Source organism: Gopherus evgoodei, chromosome 11 (assembly GCF_007399415.2).
Source record: "Gopherus evgoodei ecotype Sinaloan lineage chromosome 11, rGopEvg1_v1.p, whole genome shotgun sequence".
Classification (NCBI taxonomy): Eukaryota; Metazoa; Chordata; order Testudines; family Testudinidae; genus Gopherus; species Gopherus evgoodei.
The window spans coordinates 23918995-23938687 of NC_044332.1; the positions used below are offsets into that span (position 1 = coordinate 23918995).

At 40.4% G+C, this 19693-nt stretch overlaps 1 protein-coding gene across 2 annotated transcripts; it reads right to left on the minus strand.

The window, feature by feature from the left end:
* Positions 1-736: 736 nt before the first annotated feature.
* COQ10B (coenzyme Q10B) lies at positions 737-19336 on the minus strand. Of its 2 annotated transcripts, XM_030580412.1 has the most exons (6): positions 19204-19281; positions 18854-19087; positions 13770-13919; positions 9649-9841; positions 5362-5463; positions 737-1581 (listed from the first exon to the last, which is right to left on the minus strand). In XM_030580412.1, the coding sequence occupies exons 3-6, from the start codon at positions 13892-13894 to the stop codon at positions 1414-1416; spliced, it is 588 nt and encodes a 195-aa protein (XP_030436272.1). In that variant the 5' UTR covers positions 13895-13919; positions 18854-19087; positions 19204-19281; the 3' UTR covers positions 737-1413. The 2 variants fall into 2 exon arrangements, with proteins under 2 accessions (XP_030436272.1, XP_030436271.1); XM_030580411.1 differs by lacking the exon at positions 18854-19087 and having other exon boundaries at positions 19204-19336.
* Positions 19337-19693: the final 357 nt, after the last annotated feature.

Sequence of the window (19693 nt, forward strand, 5' to 3'; positions counted from 1 at the left end):
CTTCCTATTGAGTACAAATTCTGTTTCATATATTGGATCCTTTTAGCAGCAGTGTTGGGAACATTAATTGTTTGTTTTGTGAGGGTATGAAAGGATAAATTGCCTGAGATGATTTTAAGAAAAGGAATCTTGTGTATCTACAGAAGAATTAGCATGTCTTGTAAAAAGTAAATTAGTACCTCTGTGATGGAAGACTAACAATTTTGTATCACCAGACATCTACTGGAACATGCAGATTTGTCACTGTTTAAACATATTAGGTTGTATATTTTTAAACACCTGAAGTTAAAGAATCAAACCTCTGCGGCTGCCTGAAGAATGTTGCAACTCATGATGTCCTCCAGGGAAAGTGGGAGAGTTTTTTTCCTTCAGTATAAAGTTTGCAGAGGGACAGAAGTCTTTAGTTAGTCTCATGGTTCCCTGTTCCCAGCAAACAGTGAAGCTATTCTAGGGGGAGTGAAATTGTGCACTCATAGTGTAGTGCCTTCAACTGATTTAAATGAACTTAGTTTAAGAATCTGAAGGGATTCAAGTTTTCTGGGCTATCCACTCTATATTCACTTAATACATTTTAACTATTCTGAGGGGGAAAAGGGTAAACTTTAGACTTGAAGCTAAACATGTCACTTAATTTCAGACTTGATCTAATGGTAAAATTAAAACAGGAATTAGGCAATTCAATATAATAGAAAAAGGATGCAGGTCTATTGGTTCACTTAGTTTAGCTCCAACTTGCTTAAGTCAATTACATATACTTTGTACACTACCACACTGATTTAATCTAAACTCATAAATTGTAGAACAAGTAATTGCTGCTCTTCTGTAATGTGTCAGTTTATATTTTTAGCACAGCTACTACTATTTGTCTACAGGAGCCTTGTCAGTTAAAATGTATTGAAACTGTCCATTAGGGCATTCTTCTTTCAGTCTTTCTGGAGCATAAAACTAGTATTCCTGATGCAGAGGAAAAGTAGGAAGTTACGGGCAACTGTCTTAAACTTTCCCTGAACTTGTTTAGGTTGATGCTGATATGAGAATAAGTTACATATGTTCAAAAACTACTAATAACTTAAACTTCATACACTTATTACAAACACTGCAAAAAAATTAACAGTTTAGATAAGGCAGTAATGCTGATGTGCTGTTCATTATATAATCAAACTGTTTAGGCAATCTTGATTGGCTAGTTTACAGTAGCTGCCATTCAGTTTGTTACAAACATCACACCCTGAATTGCACTTGAAGCTTAATATTCTATGTACATCTGGTTCCATCTTATGTGCAGGTTTTGTACAGCAGTATATTACACACAAAGCTAAGTTAACAAATAGATACCCACAGAGAAAAGCCCCTCTTATAAATAAGGTGTACAAGTTCGATTATAATAAAGATAGAAAGCTAACACTTTTCCCTTTATGTGTGATGAATTTCATGAAACATTAGCTCTCGAGGTATACTAGTTTCTGGCCCATAGAGTTTGGATGCTCTTCTTTCAAAGGCAGCTACCATCTGTTTAACAACTTCATCAAAAAATAATGTAGCAAGTTGAGAGTGGAGAAGTGAACGAAACTCAAAAGAAACCTGTTTGAGAGATCAAGAAAAAGATTGTTCTAGCATCTACCATTTCAGTAAATCTTGCTTTATCAAAAAGTCAATCTCCATTTATTTAATGTGCATTATATGGGAAGGGTGGCTAGGATTTCAGAATTGTAGATCTAGCACAATTTTTAAAAGTTGTAGGAAGGGGAGCTTTAAGCCTATGCAAATGAATTTTATATACAACTAAAAAAATAAGTGAAAACTCAAGCCATTCAACTCAGTTTATTTTTAGATAAACTTTCATACATACTGCATCCCAGAATACTTCAGCATTAATACAAAAGCATGATACAGTGAAGATGATGGGTGAATAAAGCATGCAGTTATAAGTTAGTGACTGAAGAAAACAGACCTAGGTAAGTGTGAAAGGAGATTTGCACTGGTCAGAGCCAGGTAAGTAAGGGCTGGCAGACATGGAGTTAAGGCCAGAGACCATCTGGGGGGAGGGGGAAAAAGGGAGGGGAAGGCTAGATCCTGAAAGAGGGAATGTGTAAACACACTTGAAGGTAAGTCACTTCATTTTAACACTACATCTCATTTTTACCTTGACTAGTGGTTGTCATGCTATAGCTACATTTAAAGCAAGGAAAGAACAAGATGGCAGTTACAGAGGAAGACCAGCTGCTCCTCTTCCCCTTCCATCTTTCAGTAAGTAAGGCTATAACTAACTTCGCTGCAAACTACATTTGCTGCTCTCACCACGTTTGGATCTAAGTATTCCAATTTTAGTGAATGATCCTCTCAAACCAACACAAAATGAGAACTGATTTTACACACAACTGATGTACTAGGTATAAGCAACAAGCCCTAAGACTATATAGTACCAGATTTTGGATCCTATCACTCTAACCATTTAATTATTCTTGCATTTAAACCAAATATTAGTATAAAACAAGAATTATGAAAGTAAGCTTACATAACTCATGACAGCCATGTTACTCTTTATGTGAAATAAGCCTGTCTTATTACTTTGTGTTGTCCATGGTTTTAGTTTCTTTAGGGAACACTCATCTACACTAAACTGGAATCATGTGTCTTAACTCCGTGATATTAGTTGCATACAGAAGTCACCCTAATAAGAGAAATTTTTACAAAATTCCCATATGGTTTAGTAGGTGATAATTTACCACAATCAGTACTAAGTGCTGCAACACAGTGTTAGGATATACTCAGCTGCTGCAGGTGCAGTCTTTCCTGTAAGATACTTAATCATCAAGTGTCATTCTTCCTAAGAATCAGTGTTAAGAGCTGTGTCACAATTAAATTCCAAATGAGGCACTCATAGCCTGCAACTCTAAAAGTTCTTTAGGGAACAAGAACTCCAGGGCAGGGACCAAGAGTTGCGTCCTGCAAAAAAGTATTAGTTTAATTTTATTTAAGAACTTAGTACAGATTTTTCCAGTGAACTGCAAACATTATGCTGTACTTAAGGTATGTAGGAAGAATGGTTAAAAAGGGCTAAAACGCAGCTTAGACTCAGATACCTCTCATTCAGAATTCACTGCTGACTTGGTAGAAGACTGGCATAGTAGCCTGAAGGAGCAAGCAACAGCTCAGATTTCTATTTTTGCATCTAAACCTACATCCCTAAAACTAAATTTTTAGTTGTTTCACTTAAACCCTAAGTTATTGCAAATCACTTAGTTTTACTCTGTCACATTTTCTTTGTTTCACAGATGGGGAAAACTTATTAAATTACTTAGCTGTAGCCACACAGCAAGTCAGTGGCAGAGCAAGGATTAGCATTCCAAAGTGCCTCACTCAGAGTCCTCTCTGTACCCAATGAACTAAACTGTCTCTACTTCTGTTACTGACAGAAACCATTTACCTCTTCAAAATAGTGTGGATAGCAAAGGGCCATGATAGCAGTTCCACATGAAGTTGAACAGTGTCCGTTTTAAGGCCAGTTTTGACTCCCTTTAACAAAGGTGTCAACCTAGAATGCCATAAAATGATTTAGGTAAAAAAAAATTTTTTTTTAAGTTTGTTTCCTTAGTACAAGGTATCTGGATTATGGGATTTAAAACTAGTCATTCTAACTTTCTCAACTTAGACATGGTTTGGGATAAAGCCTTCAGCATTTCTGCAGAACAGTCTTCAGTAGGAGTTAGCATACTTCTTTTTTTTGAGGAACTTTAGAACAATGCATTTTTCTGGGGAGCTTTTATGTTCTATGAGTAAAAGAGTTTGGGGGTCCATACATCTTGGAAGATTAAGTGGCATGTCCTGTGGGAGAAACAATTGAATTTTACAGGCATGTGCTTGTTTTTCTATTACTGAATTTGTGATGTTCCAATCCCAGTAAACGGAAGGAGATTAGCCCAAGCAAGAGGGTCTCAAATTACAAGAGGCACCAAAAGAGCTCTCTCCGATTTACAAGAGAGTTTCTTAAATCAGGGAACTCCAGCAGGTGGCAACAGTATCTACTCAGATCGGAGTACAGCATTTGCTGCTGTAGGCCAGGCTATACACAGAGGTGCAAATTTATAGGTGGGTCCTGACTTGGGAATGACGACCAAAAAATATAAAATAATAAAACCCACAAGCATACTATAATATAGAGAGAGAGAGAGACAAACAGACAAAGGAATTAGGAAATACGTTTAAAAAACTGAGTAACTTGAAGGGAGATAGAAAATAAATAGGAGAAACTACAGAAGCAGTAATACAGGGAAAAAGCTACCTAGAAGTATTAACAAATCAGATGTTACATCTAAAGGGCTAACAGTTTTGAACTGCAGTGGTTTCCTATAGAACAGAGAGGTGTTATTTGCCCTGAATACAACTCCAGTGTAACTGTGTCTGGAATACTACATCTAACTGCAGCCACCTCATTACCAAACCATCTAAACGGCATGCAGGCAGTTCATAAGGGAGAAAAAGAGATTATGGGGCTGGAGCACTTATGCTGAGAAAAGAGTAGAACAGAAGAGCTCAATACACACAGCTTGGCTAGAAACAACCAAAAAGGGACTGGATAGCAGTACAAAGAAGGAAGAAGAAAGATCTATACATAAATACCACACGTCCTAACTGTGAAATCTACTAGAGGTTGTGGAATAGCCAACCAACAGAAGTGGTGAAGTCCTCTCCACAGGAATATTTAAAACTAGAAGATAACATGAGAACAATCCTGTATTTGTGGGGACATGGTCTTTATCAGGATTCTCAAATGGGGGGTTGCATGGTTCTTACATGGGGAGGTCATGAGCTGTGAGCCTCCACACCCCAAACCCTGCATTGCCTACAGCATTTATAATGGTGTTAGATATATATAAAAACATTTTAATTGATGGGGGGGGTGCAGGCTCAGAGGTTTGCTGTGTGAAAGGGGTCACCAGTAAAAAAAAAGTTTGAGAATCATTGGTCTATATCATCTACTAGGCTATTCTATCACTGACTTACAATTATCCCATATGTATTCATTTGTCTGGCAACCTGGAAAACACGAGCATTAAGTGTTTAGTAGTTGGGGGGGGGGAGAGGGGGGGATACTCAACCCCCTGAAATACTTCATTGCTATGGAAGCTAATGTTTTCATCCAAGAAGTATTTCTCATGAGGACTACAAAGGGAAATTTTCACATCATAACAAATAACAGAGTAACTTTTTTAAAGTTAGCTTGATTTTTCAGTGTGTGCGCTTAGCATATTTTTCTTTAGCAGCAGCAGCACATGTGTGTTTATCATGGCTGTAGTTTGTTTTTAAGTACATTTTCATGTCCCATTTCCAGCAGTCAGTGAGCTTAATTACCATACTTACTGAAAAATCCAAGGTACATGTTCTTGGATAACCTGGGATTCCCGGACCAAAACGCCACACAGTTTCCAGATGATTAAATAGTTTCCCATCTGTGCAGGATGCCTAAAAGAAAGTTTAAGAGTTAAGCTAGAACTAAGCTCTTGTACATTAAATATACAAAGGAAGTTAATGTTTTCACATTTCACTACATGTTAAAGGGCATGGTGCAGCTAAGAATTCCTCTTGCATTGAAGCCAAGATAAGATCAGTTTATCTACAATAACTTGATTACGTTGCTTTAAATTATCTGCATGAGGAGCAGTCCTTAGGTGGAAAAAGGAGGGTGTGGAGAGGGCCAATTTCTGTTCCCAGATCCACAAAAAAGATTTCAAACCAGGTGCATAGAACTAAGACAGGCCTGCACAACATGAGGCCTGCGGCAGGGAATCAAAGGGCTCTGGGCTCCCCACAGCCGCGGGGAGCCCAGAGCCCTTTAAATCTCAGCCGCAACTGGGATTCAAAAGGCTCTGAGCTGCCTGCAGCGGCGGGGAGCCCAGAGCTCTTTAAATTTCAACCGTGGCCAGGATTCATAGGGCTCTGGGCTGCCCGCAGCCACAGGGAGCCCAGAGCCCTTTAAATTTCACCCGCAGCCTAGATTCATAGGGCTCTGGGCTGCCCACAGCGGCGGGGAGCCCAGAGCTCTTTAAATCCCAGTCGCGGCTGGGATTCATAGGGCTCTGGGCTCCTCGCAGCCATGGGGAGCCCAGAGCCCTTTAAATCTCAGCTGTGGTCAGGCTTCATAGAGCTCTGGGCTGCCCGCAGCATTGGGGAGCCCAGAACCTTTTAAATCCCAGCCGGCCATGGCCAGGATTCAAAGGCTCTGGGCTGCCTGCAGCCGCGGGGAGCCCAGAGCCCTTTAAATTTCAGCCGCGGCCTGGATTTAAAGGGCTCTGGGCTGCCTGCAGAGATTCCCAGCCGCAGCTGAGATTTAAAGGCCTCAGGGCTCCCCGCAGCTGCAGGCATCCCAGAGCCCTTTGAATCCTGGCCACGGCTCCAGGGGATGGACTGGGGCTGGGATTTAAAGGGCTCAGGCTCCCCTCAGCGGCAGGAGCTCTGGGCCCTTTAAATCCCTGCCCCAACCCTGCAAAGCTCCGGGTTCCCCCAGCCGCCGGAGCCCCAGGCCCTTTAATTTGCCCCTCAGGGCTCCCAGCCACCTCTTCAGCTGGGAGCCCCTGGTTGATTTAAAATCAAGTATCACCTCCCCACCCCCAACCTTCCTTCTTGGCCCACAGCTGTTTTGGTGGAGCGGTGCTGGGGAAGGAGGGTTTGTTTCTGCAGGACTGGGTGGTGCTGGGGTGGGGTGTTTCTGCGGGGCCGGGAGGTCCTGGGGGAGGGGAGTGTTTCCGCAGGGCCAGGGAGTTTCGGCCCTCAGCTGTTTTCTTTGGAGTAATGTGGCCTTCGCTGCTTTACGAGTTATGCAGGCCTGAACTAAGATCAACATATGTAGGACAGGCAGAATAGTGCCCTGGTATTGTAAATTGCAATTATTTAGTACCATTGTGCTGTAAATACCATCGTTTTAAACAAAGCATCTGATATTTCTTTACTATTTCTTGTATATATGCAGTGAAATGCCTCCAATATTTGTAATTACACTATAAGTAGTCTTAATTTGTAGATACTGTCTTTTGATGCTAAACAATATTAGTGGCAGTATGTTAAACTACCGTAGATCTCAACTTCAGCCACCTTTGTAAGTTTGAGAGTTCACAAATAGTCTGTCACGAGAAATACATGTCATTAAGGAACATATTCTACCACTTTCACTGAATGAACAGTCTCATTGATTTCAATGTAAGGGTTTAATCTATAGAAGAATAGCAGAATCTAGCTGTAAGTATACATATTTGGCCTCAGTTCCCAGCAAGCAGTGTTTAAGGGTAGATCTGATTAGAGTCCTTGCCTAAAGCTTTATATTAGGGGAGCATACTGGTCTTGGCTTCATAACCTCTACTCTGGCATTAGAAGATCAACGTAGCCCTTATTTTCACTCACTCTTGTTTGCTGTCCAAACCCAGATTTGGGCTGGCCATACTTCCAGCAGAGGAGGACTGAACAATGCTCCCTCATCAAAAGTCACCCAAATCCTGCTCCCCAGTTGGCAACTCTTCTAGCTTCAATGGATGCATCAACACTAGAATTTTTTTCCTTCACATCTGCCACTGTTGGTATCAACGATTCAACTCTGTCAGCAACAGCAATGATAGGTAGGTGCTGCTGGTGTTTTAGCCACTATAACAACACAAGGTAGAATGCTAGCAGCTCCTTGTTTACGGTACCATTCCCACATCACCAACACTGATGGATCTGAACGGTGGGAATTTTTAGGGGGGAAAATCCTTGTATAGACAAAGACAGTAGGTCTGGGAGAGACCTTAAGCACCAAAAATAGATTTCTCCCTTCACCACTCTTAGGGGTGAAGTATTCTAGTCCAGTGGTTCTCAACCAGGGGTCCGCAAGCCCTTTCAGGGGGTCTGCAGAGCCCTGCAGCTGAAACCCAGTGCCCTGAGCCCCAACACTGAAGCCAGGAGCGTTATGGGGCTGAAGCCAGCATCCCTATGCCGCCATCCCCACCACCACCACTCCCTGTACTCTGAGTGGTTTTCAAGCCTTTTGAACTGACTCCTCCCTTTAAGTTATATTTTTTGGTTGCATCCCCACACAGCTCAGACAGGCTGGGTGGCCTCCTGAGTGAATCAGGGGTGGAGGTGGCACTCCCTCCCTGGACCCCACTGTGCAGAGCTTGCTTGAGCCTCACCAGCTCTTGCCTCCCAAAATAAAAGTAAAACTATGCCTATGCCCAAGGGTCCCCCCTTCCCTGAACCCACTGGGCTCTGGCGTTTTTATAGCCTGTTGAGGGGGGTCTCAGCAAGAAAAAGGTTGAGAACCCCTGCTCTAGTCTTCTCCAAGACTAGATATGCTCTTTTAAGGTGCACTGTAAATTAAGAGACAGTTGATGAGCAGCCTGATGCCTACATTGAGTCATCTTTTAGGTCAAGAGCCAGTCTTGTAAGGAAATAGTAGGGATAGAGTCCAGTCAGCATGTGAAACCTGAACTTTCTGCTGTAATTGTTCAGCTGTCTCAGGTCCATGATCGGAGAGAGACCATCTTTTTTCCCCCCAGAATGAGAAAGTACTTTAAATACAAGCCCTTCCCCCCCCACTGTAATGTCTTGGCATCTTTATATCTCCCATACTTAACACAAAATCCATTTCTGCTCTTAACAGTGTTTTATAAAAGGAATCGCTGGAAAGAATGGGGATGGGAGAAAGAACAGATTTGGGCCGCTTACCCGAACAGTTATCTTTGATACAAGTTATCTATGGAAATTCTACTCCATGCTGCAAGAAGATGGACGAGACAATTCCCAAAGTGAAGGAGAGGTGTGGGACGAAAAGGTGTAAAGGAAATAAAGATTAGGTTCCCAAGCAACCCTTGGATTTGAACCTGAGTAGGTGCAGAGGACAAAAGAGCAGCTGAACTGCCAGACCTCTGCTTAAAATGTTGTCCTTTTAAATCTGCCTTTTTGGTTACTGCCATGGTTGAAACTTATGAAGAAGGGTAAAAGGAAACAGATTAAAGTTATCGCCTCTGGAACGTGAAAGAAGATGAAGCAGGGTTCCTTCTCTTCTGACCAGGTTAACTTGAAAGACAGAGCAGTAGACACAGTCTCCATCTTCTCAACAGTCTTGCTATTGAACAAGCCTTCACCATTAAAGGGCTTGAGCCTTTCCAGCCAAATAGGCCAAATAATGTAAATCATGAATGCTGGAGAAAACTGATGACAAATGCCACAGTTCTTGCTGAAGTGTCTGAAGCATCATACCCATTCCTCAGAGAAAAAGGGTAAGTCAAGATTAATTAAGTTTAAAGAGGGTTATATATCACACACACACACACTCTAACAAGCATACCTTATAATGAAGAGAACCAGGAATATGTATATACATATCTCACATAAATGGCTGGTTATTTCTTACATAATAAAAATAAAGCAAAGATTTTTCTGCTTTGCAGCTCACATTTTAAAAACAACGTTCAATATCCCTCAGCTGTAATTAGGTCTTAAACAAAAGCTATGCACAGTCTGTGGAAATACCACACCACTCAAAACGGCTTTATGAATCATTTTTAAATTTTGTTTTGAAGTCGTAGTTTCCTGGTTTTTTTTTTTTTAAAGTATTAAGTTTATACAATCGGATATTAGGAAAAGTTACACAAAAGAAATACACAAAGTAAGAATTACCTTAACCAAGTGAGGTCTCACTAGGGTAACAACTGATGTATACTTCTCTAACACAGGAGGAAATCCTATTTCTAAGTGGGCTTTGCAGTATCCAGAACGTTTGGATAATATGTCTGACTTTTTACACCAAGGAACAAAGAGTTTGTAGTCCTCCACAACAGCTACCACTTCATACATTTCCTGCATGGAATACCTGGAAATAGAAACATGACATTACCAATTATAAAACTCTAGTAATTTAAATATAAAAGCTTTCCAAGTCACTGTAAGTTAGATGGGCAACTTTAATTTTGGCATTTCCAAATGTATGAGTTCTTGACTTTGCAGCCTTACATCCTTTTAATATTTTAGCAGTAATTTATACAGTACTCTAAATGCTGACTACACTTTACAAAAAGCTAAACTAAGAACATTTTCATTCTAAAAATCATACAACTTAGAATCTCAAAAGATACAATCAACTGAAGACAATATAGCTATTAAAAATGTACAAGTAATGTAGCTAATTTAAAATATAGTTAAGAAAGAGTTGTAAGCAATTTGGCACAAATCAGTGTTTGCCCAAGAGAAGCAAGACATTGGAATAGATAAGATGCCACAGGTTGGGATGACTAGGTATGTTGGTAAAACTAGGTGGGGAAGCCAGCACAGTGCTTACCCACCATTTGTTCTGTCAAGCTGCTGCTATTAGTCCCTTGCATTCGAGAGCTAAAGTCCCAACCCTACAAACACACAAATGAGTAATTTGTAATTTCATGCATATTACTAGCCCCCCATATCCGTAAGTGTTTGCAGGACTGGAGCCTAAGTTACTCAGTTTTTTGTTTTTTTTTTAAAAGGCAAGCTAAAAGCTAATTTCAAGCAGTCTGCACATGCAATTCTTCAAGATAACCACTGTTGGTACTAAATTTTAGAAGTATCTCAAAAAGGGGGAACCTTTTGGTCTTAATTTTGGGGGCTTTTTAAGCTACTTCTGTATCAAATGGGCTTTACCAAAACAAAGAAACATACAAAACAAAAAAACCCTAAAAAGCAGCCACTAGGCTAAGATGCTGGATTTGATTAAAAACTCCTCCTGACTTTTTACTAAGTCGGGATCTCATTCAAACTCTTAGGATGAAAGCAAGGTGGAAATTCTAGTTGTGTCTTGAACTAGTTTTTAAATTAGGTAAAGGCAGAATGGAATTTCTACTGATTCTGACCCACATGCAAAGTTTCAGCCCAGGGTAAATATTTATATCACCTTCATTTGTAATGGTCAAACAAGGATATCAGAAGATGGTAAAAATATTGCTATTTTTCCTAATTATCCATTAAGGCTCTTCAAATACTGCACAAATGATTTTCCACAGAACAGTTTTTATACCTCTAGTTCAGACTTCTAGACACATGTAAAATTGCAGTAAATTCTACAGAGATACAGATTCTGTAGATCTTTATCTTTTCCTCCCACCCTTTAGCAAATCAGCCACATTAATATGTTTTGCAGATCTACATGTCAAGTTTGAAGGGAAAATTGCAGCTGCTTTTGGAAAGGGGAGAAAGCTAACTTACACTTACACACACACACTCTTGACATGGAAATTGCCCTCACTGAGACCTGTCAGTCTTCTGAAGAAAACTGATTTTGATTTAACCGGTTATGACCCTTTGAAAGTCAAATTTTGTGCATATACAATACAATGAATATTCAAGAGTTACTAGAAAACAACAGACCTAATTAAAGAATCCTCCTGCTGCTGTAGTCTCTTTTCTTCTATCTGCCTCTAACCCTTCCACTCACAACTCCTCCTTATTTCACTTCTTCTTTTCTCTTTAACCACTCTCTCCTATCTGGCTCCTTTTCCTATTATCTTTCATCGTAGTGGGAAACCCTTAGCTCAATCCCATCTCCCTACCCTTCATTTCTTCAATCCTTCAGCACGCTGTGAACTGCCTAGTTTAACCGTCAAGATACATCTATCAGCTACCTCACCAACTCCATTATCTTATCCCATCAGCCCTTGTCCTCACATCACCCTCATCCTGTGCCCAGCATTTTGTTCTTTTCCCTCATACATCTTGTTTAAACTTCACATAGCAAATTGCTTGGGGACATGGACATTCTTATTTGTTTGAAGTGTTAATTACTTTATGGTGCTTTAGAAATAGTAAGTAAGATCAGCCCATACCCACAAAATGCTCAACACCTCCTGATAAGTACAGAGTGCCCTGACTTCCAAAGTGCATAGTGCCTTGCAGGATTGGACCCTAAGGAAGTATGGGGATGGGTTTAAATTAAAGATTAAAAATGTTTAAGGAGCATTTGGAAACAAAATTAAAAACAAAATTCCCATCTTAAGTTTCTCCTAAAACAACTAGTGACATTACAAACAATTAAAACACGCAGCCCCTTTTCTGTTGTAGGTGTCCCAATGTCAGTTGTCAAATTGAGAAGAAAGAGATCCTGAACTCTTGCATATTTCCTATCAATTAAAAATGGAGATCACTAAACTGTGGGGCACACCCTGTTAGTAACGTGTGGGGGCATGGTGGGGCCTGGGCCAGCCCCCACAGGAGTTGGGGAGGGAGCACCACCCAAACCCTCCCTGACCCCAGCTCAGCTCCAGTCCTGCCGCCAGCCACATTCTCGGCTCCTGTTCCCAGCCTCAGCACAACTCCACTCCTGGCCCTGCCCCTAGCCTCAGCCACTGGCCACAGCTCCATTCATGGCCAGGGGCCAAGGCCAGGAGCAGAGCCACACCTGGGAGCGGCCCCATTCCCAGCCACAGATCCACCCCCAACTGCGGACCCAGCCCTGGCCCCTTTACCCCTGTCCGTCTCTACCCCCACAGCCGCAGCCTTGTTCCTGGTGGAAGGGTAAAGGGGAGGGAGTGACCCTCAAAAGTTTGGGGACCACTGATTTAAAGTAACTCTTTAATGTTTAAAAAGTATTTCATTCCATCTTTAAATATATGTCAACAATGCAGACTTATGGATCCAGCAATAATGTCACATTAACAAAAGATAACTAAATGTTTGAAAAAATTTAAAAAAAAAACCCCCCGCACGTGAGCAACATATCTGAATTGTGGCCAATACTCCTCAGTATTAAGAGACCAAAGAAGTATAGTATTCCAGCTGGGAGGTAGTCCTTTTTCCTGCTCAGCTATATCCAAGTTTATCAATTAACCAAAGGTGCTCTACTACAGGAGGAGAGATACTAGTAACAGCTACAAAGAAGAGATGTGATAAAAGTGAAAGGGAAGACTATATTTCCTCCATTCTAAAAAGGAAAGTTCTGCTTTGGAAAAATAAACAGAGAATCAGAGAAAAAGGATCATAAACATTACAGCTGTTGGCCAAGTTATTCTTTGGATACACACATGTAGCTCACTGAAATTCAAGGATAGCTAGTCCTTTCATGCAAAGGCAGGGTTTGAAGAGGAAACAATGTGTCTCATGTCCAGAACATGTGACTGGGAGGCCAAGAGTCCTAGCATGAAATCCTGGCTCTAATAAGATCAACGGGGGATTTGCTGTTGACTTCAATGGGGCCAGATTTCACCCTGGGCTGCAGCTCTGTACTTTTGTTTAACCATTTATAAAACAGGGATAATGCTTCCTCTCCACACCCCCAAAAGCAATCTAAAAGAACTCAAGATCATCAAATGAAAGATGCAGTATAAGTGCAAAGTATTATCATATTCTTGGAGTAAAGGAGGAAAAACTAGTTCAGTTCACACCTTAGTTATTTTGCTGGAATTAGTTTTCTGCAGAAGCAGATTAAATAGTTAAGGCATTCTTTCCACTAGAAGGGATAGCTGTTTTATTTATTATAATTTTTTTTGAATACTGGGTTTAATTTCTGGACAACAGTCACATACTAAACCTTTCAAAACTGGCTAATGATTTTTAGTGTCTTCATTTTTTGGTGTTCAATTTGAGGCACTTGAAAGGGGACTGATTTTGAGGGGAGAGATGCTCTGCACTTTCTGAAAGTCAGGTTCCTTTAAAATCATTAGTCACCACTAAACATAAGCCATAAACATTTTTAGTATTTCTGGTTATCTACAACAACTTGTGGAAACCAAATGCACACAGACATCTAAAATCTATTTCCATAGTTCTATTATACAAACCCTATAATCCTTCTCTCAGAATATTCTTTTCTTTTGTTTCCGAATGGCGAAGCAATGTTGAAGAAAGTTCTTCTTGCGAAGGTACGGTTTGTTACCGATGCTTGCATTGGAGGAATTCTGCTCATCAGAATACCACATGAAGCCAAATGCCTGCAATTGTGAAAATGTTTTATTATAGTGTGTTTTCACTTAAAGCAAATTATTAATGCATTGAAGTGAGACAGACAAGGTGGGTGAGGTATAATAAAAGATATGACCTGACCTATCTTCTCTCTCTAATATCGTGGACCAACATGGCTATAACACTGCATACTTTAAAGTGAGACATACAGGCAACCTTTTCTACAGTATTGCTGAAAGTTTTAGATTCAGATGTGAAAGTGAGCTCTGTAACAGTCCGTAAGCTGTTCAAGATGCAACGTTAACCTTTTTTTGCCTTTGGCGAAACTAAAAATAGTTTCCAGTCACGGGGGAAAAAAATTGGCACACAGTAAAATACAAAGGCCTTCCCTTAAGACTTGGCTTTAAGTCAGTCTGAGGCCATGCACTAAACTGAGTTCACTGACTTGCAGAACAGCATTTCCTGCTAATACATAGTTTTCAGAAGTCATCTAATATTTTGACCCATTCTGAAAATGTGAACAGGATAAGAAGTTTGGACTCTTGAGATACACTGCTGAATTCCATTAAAAATACATTCATATTTTTAGGTTTTGGACTACAAGAAATTGGTTTCTCCTCTCCCTTTATTTTGCTTAAAAAGCAAGTTCCTGGCTGCATGGCCTTTTGGAGAGGAAACTACATTCCTTATCCTACTTTAGACATTTGCTTCTCCTGAAAGAGCTGAGATCATCATATATGATCTTGAACTCAAATGTTTTCAGAAATAAAACTTCACCATTTACTTTTCAGAAATACTTATAAAGGTTATATCTGTATTCTGTCAATGAATTTAATAGTATGAAAAAATATAAAGCATATTTCAGTTTTTAAATGTGAATCATCACATTTATAGATTTATCTACAATTAAATTCTCAACTCTGCTTGAGTTGGGATCTATCATTGTTAAGAAGCACTAATATATTTTATACAAAAGTTAACCTCAGAAGTCCTGATTCCTGGCAGCAATGAATTTAAAAGAGAGAGCTCTATTATCTACCAGTGATACCTCTCCCTATAATATCTAATGAACTATCTGGGTTTCTATCGTATTTCTAACACAATCAGAGTTGTAACTCTAGATTCAAGCAGTCATATGGATGAGGAGTTAAAAATGGAACTGACCTTCCCCAATAAGCTGAAAGTTTTTTTTACATAGCATACTTCTCCTTAACCACTGAAGTCTAACAAGTTATGATAACCAAGTGTAAACTGTCAATTATTTAAAGAAGAAACTATTAACTTTTGCTGGCCTGTGACTGCATAACACCCAATAATGTCTTACAATAACCAACCGTATAAACTTATGGGGCAGACATTCAATACACCATGGAAGCATCATACCTGCTCTGCACTCACCTCAATGGAGCTTTATTACAGAAAAACATTCAAATAATGCTGTAATTATACAAGCCATTTTACAAACATTCTTGAGACATAATCCCTGCTTTGAGGAGCTTATATAATAGAAATATCTACTTGAGTAACTAAATTCTATTCAAAACTATCATGAAGACTTTTGTAACAAAAATGCTTATGCCCCTAAGAACTGCAGTAGTCACCCTTGATTGTACAACTACCCCAAGGCTACCCTTGCATTTAGTTCTGGTTCACCAAGTTAGCAGGCAGAAAACCAATCTGGGAGGGACTTCAGAAGAGAGCAAAGAACACAAACAGAGTCTGGAAAGATAATATATACATATTTTGGGAGGTAATAAACATGTGAAACAAGACCATAGACTACAAATATTTAAAACTGTGAACACCAGAGACAGAAAAGAATTACTTGGGATTGTATCAGAGATTCATACCAATACTCCTGGTTGTAATTAGGAAAGGGAAAGTTAGTCTGAGTATCTGGAAAACCCTTGAGAATGACATCTATTTGACTATAGGACAGTTGTATCTCAAAAGATGTGAATACAGTCCCATAATTTAGCAATAGCCTGGACAAGATGCAGCAAGGTACCATAGAGAGAAAGTCTTGCAGTGCCAGAGAGATTGATAAAATAATTAATAAATCCTTATCCATATCCAATTTTTATAAATCTGGCCAATGCACTCAGAAAACTTGGGATAGGCCTTATTTTGGAGCACTAACCTTATTTTACATTTAAGTTAGCCTCTCTTGACCACAGACAAAAATAAAGCGTTAAGAGTTTTTAAATATGTACAGTACATTGTCAAAAATAAGTGTATTTAAATTTCTGTAACGATGCAGTAAAAATATTTCAAACCATTTTTCAGCTAGACTTGTTTTGCAACTTTCAAATCCCAATCCTTTATGTTAAATAACATAAATAAGAACAATGAGAAATAATTGCTGATAGGTAATGTCTGGTTTAGAGTTTTAATACCATTCAAGGCAGGCATGATTAACATAAGAAGAAATTACAAGGTTAACAAGTCTGGGGAGGTTTCATATGGAATACTGCATCATCCGTTTATTTTCTCTTTATTTCATCTGAAGATATATCAGATATCAAGAATGTGCTGTCTTCAGCTCTGATTCAGGAAAGCATCCTTATAGGAGACGTCACTTTAATATGGGATACCAGTGGGACTTAAGCATAGGCACTCTCTTGAATCGGGCTTTTAACTCTTTCAAGGTCACATGTAGTAAGTAGCAAAGTATTTAGTTTAGGTATATTTAATAACAGTGCTCAACACTCATTGTTCATCCATCCTCAAATACTAAATATTCTCAATTTTACAGATAGGGAAACAGATGCAGAGTATTAACTTATTCAAGGTCACAGAGGGTAGATAGCAGCAGTGCCCATATTAGAATTCAGAAGTACTTGGCTTCTAGTCCTGCATTCACCCCACTCTAGCAACAGGGCAGACAGCTTTCACATCTTAATATACTTTTTTACTATTATCCAATCCAGTCATTTGCTGCTTTATCTCCAAATGCTAGGACGCCAATTATGGTACCACATGGCTTTCGTGCTCCACAGAGTAAACAGTTACTACTGTATCTTACATGTTCAAATAACATATACTCCATGATTTTATTAAATTTAAAAAAAAATCTGTTTTAAGGTTAAAGTTGATTAGAATCAAGTACTAGAAGAAGAGAGATATCTAACAAATGATAAAAAAGACTGAGATTAGTACTAAGGATGTGCCAGTGTAACCGTATTCATAGTTTCTCAAATATCAGTTTCATCAATATAATGTCATCTGATGGCTGTTTTATGGCCTATGACACCAATGTGACAAGTTGATCTCATTCCAAACCCCAGTGGACATCAATTTCTTCCTCATTAGTTAGTTTGGTACTCAACACAGAGGCAGAGCAAAGCTCACACATTAGAAGGGTTGTAAGCAGCTGCACGGTGTTAAGATACCACATAGACATCTTTCCTTTTCACATAATTGTGCAGCTTTCCACAGTGCTCCTCTCTGCACCAGGTGACAAAGTAAAAAAGTGCTTTATGGAAGAGTGGTCTGAATGTCTCTTCCTTTTTATTAATAGCATAATATGTATTTGGTACATGCATTATACAAGTTGTTATAAAAAGATATATTTATGTAAAAGTTAGGTACAGATTGGATCTATAGCGAAGTATTTGGTAGATCATGAACATACTGCTTATAAAAACCCTAGTAATATCTACACTCCCTTAATGCTTTATTTCACTGTCAATGACAGAAAGTCCTGAACACACTATCATTTGAAGACAAGTTACACTTGGACCAAAAGCACCTAAACATCATGTTTCTTTAAGACAGGATATAACCATATTCAAATGTTACTAGGTAGTTTTCAACAAGATTGTAGATAACAGACTTTTCTGTGTTAGACACAGTTTTGGTGAATGGAGTTTGTCCTCAAACCACACACATTAAATCATTTTTTAAAAGCTACTGTCATTTAACAAGAATGAACTATTTTAGTATTTCCAGCCCACATTAAACTTCACTTGAATGTGGACAGGACATAAAATAACATTTTTTTCCCTCCAAAGAGGGAAAAAAGATTCCACATTTTGCTACTTCAGTCCCTGTGTTGAACAACTGAATGTAGTTTATGATATCATGAAGGGATTTCAACTCCAGCCTATTTATTGCCAGTTTTAAATATGGGGGAAAGGGGAACCACGCACCTTACCTCAACCTTAACATGGAGGCACAACCAGCAGCTCCCTAATACCAATAAAGATTGGAAGAGACCTTTTATTATTTCACTCCTTATTAAGAGAAATAGTTTGAGTCCATTTTGCTTTCCAAGTTTTCTTTTGTTTTCACACAACCTGCCTCTGTAATTGAAAGACTGGGTTTAACAGAACTGGTTGTGGCACAAAGTGGGTAGGTTTTGACTCTTAGTCAATCTTACATTTATTAACATGTCAAAACATCGGTCTTGAAATATGTTTGAAATGTGCCCAAAAATTATACATATTGGTTCAGCTAGAGCAGTGGTCTCCAACGTGGTGCCCATGGGCACCATGATGCCCGCCGGGACATTCATGTGCTCCCACCAAGTGCCCAGCAGGGAAGAGAAGCTGCAGCCCCATGCCTGCTGGGGACAGAATGTTGCGGGCTCTGGTGTTTTCTGTCCTCGGCTTTTTTCCAACTTCTCTCTGGATTCATATATTATGTAATATTAAATATGATGGTTTTTTCATATTATTTAATGTACAAATACAAAATAAGCCTTGAAAAATTGTTGGCGCCCGCCACACTCTTCTGAAAACATGAATGTGCTACTGGCCACACAAAGGTTGGGGACCACTGAGCTAGAGAGCATCAGTGTGTAACCTGTTAATTTTTGCATTTCCTTCAAGCAGGTCCAGACGTTTCATCTGCAGTAAATTTTTTTGGAATCATCATACTCCTGGGACAGTATTTCACTCTTAAATTATCCCCTTAACTCCAGTGTGATGTTGAGGTTTCCCCGGAGGATTTATCTAGCTACCTATTTATTGCCTTTGAGCTGGAAAGAGCTTTGGGGCCCCCGACCTCCAGTGCCCAAATCCTCAGCCAGACAGGGGCTCCCACAGGAGCGAGCAGTTATCCCACGCAGCGCCAGCGTCTTCACTCTGGAGCCTACTGATCGCAATGCGAATGTCAACGTTGCTGGTCATCGCCACTCAGCTCTCGGGCGCCGGGTGGAGCGAGCAGGGGCAGGCTCAAGGGAGATTCCTAGTTCCTAGGCGGTGGGAGGAGCCGATCACAGTGAGGGAAAGAACGGGGCGCGAGGGGTCACCAGCCCCTTTAAACCTGCCCATGTCCCTGTGACTGGCCGGACGCGAGGACCCCGCCTACCTGAGAACGCTTCTGTGCGGAGCCGTGAGCCTTTCGGCGAGCACTTTCCCAAGCGCCCGGCAGCTCCGCGCCATGTTCGGCCCCGCTGCCTCACCTCCCCATCCCAGTCAGTCAGCCTAACGGCTGCCGGCGCCAGACCCGCCTCCATTATTAGCAAGCCAATCACCGCGCAGCAGCCGCCCAGTCACCGCCAATCACCGTGTCCAAAGTCCCTTACGTCACTGCTATGTGGACCGCAGTGTCCTACCCTCGACACACCCTCCCCCACACCCACCCCATGACTCTGGTGCGCGAGCGCGAGACAGGGCTACGGGACCGCGCGCAGTCACAAGGCTTAGAGCTGTCTTTGTCGGGGTTACATAAGGATTGGAGCAAAAGGGGCGGGGCGAGTGCTGGAATCAGCCCGTTGATTGGCCGAATGGAGTGACACTCAGTAGCCCTTAAAGTTACATAGCTTGGGGTCGGGAGGAGCAAGACACGACATTGCGCC

Bases quoted from the DNA above. Each gene is read 5' to 3' on its own strand.
- COQ10B (XM_030580411.1), bottom strand. From the start codon at position 19,277: ATGGCGCGGAGCTGCCGGGCGCTTGGGAAAGTGCTCGCCGAAAGGCTC. The intron at 13,920-19,203 runs GTAGGCGGGGTC...TCACAATTGCAG, and splicing joins CCGCACAGAAGCGTTCTCAG to GCATTTGGCTTCATGTGGTA. The intron at 1,582-5,361 runs GTAAGTATGGTA...TCTCTCAAACAG, and splicing joins CATGTACCTTGGATTTTTCA to GTTTCTTTTGAGTTTCGTTC.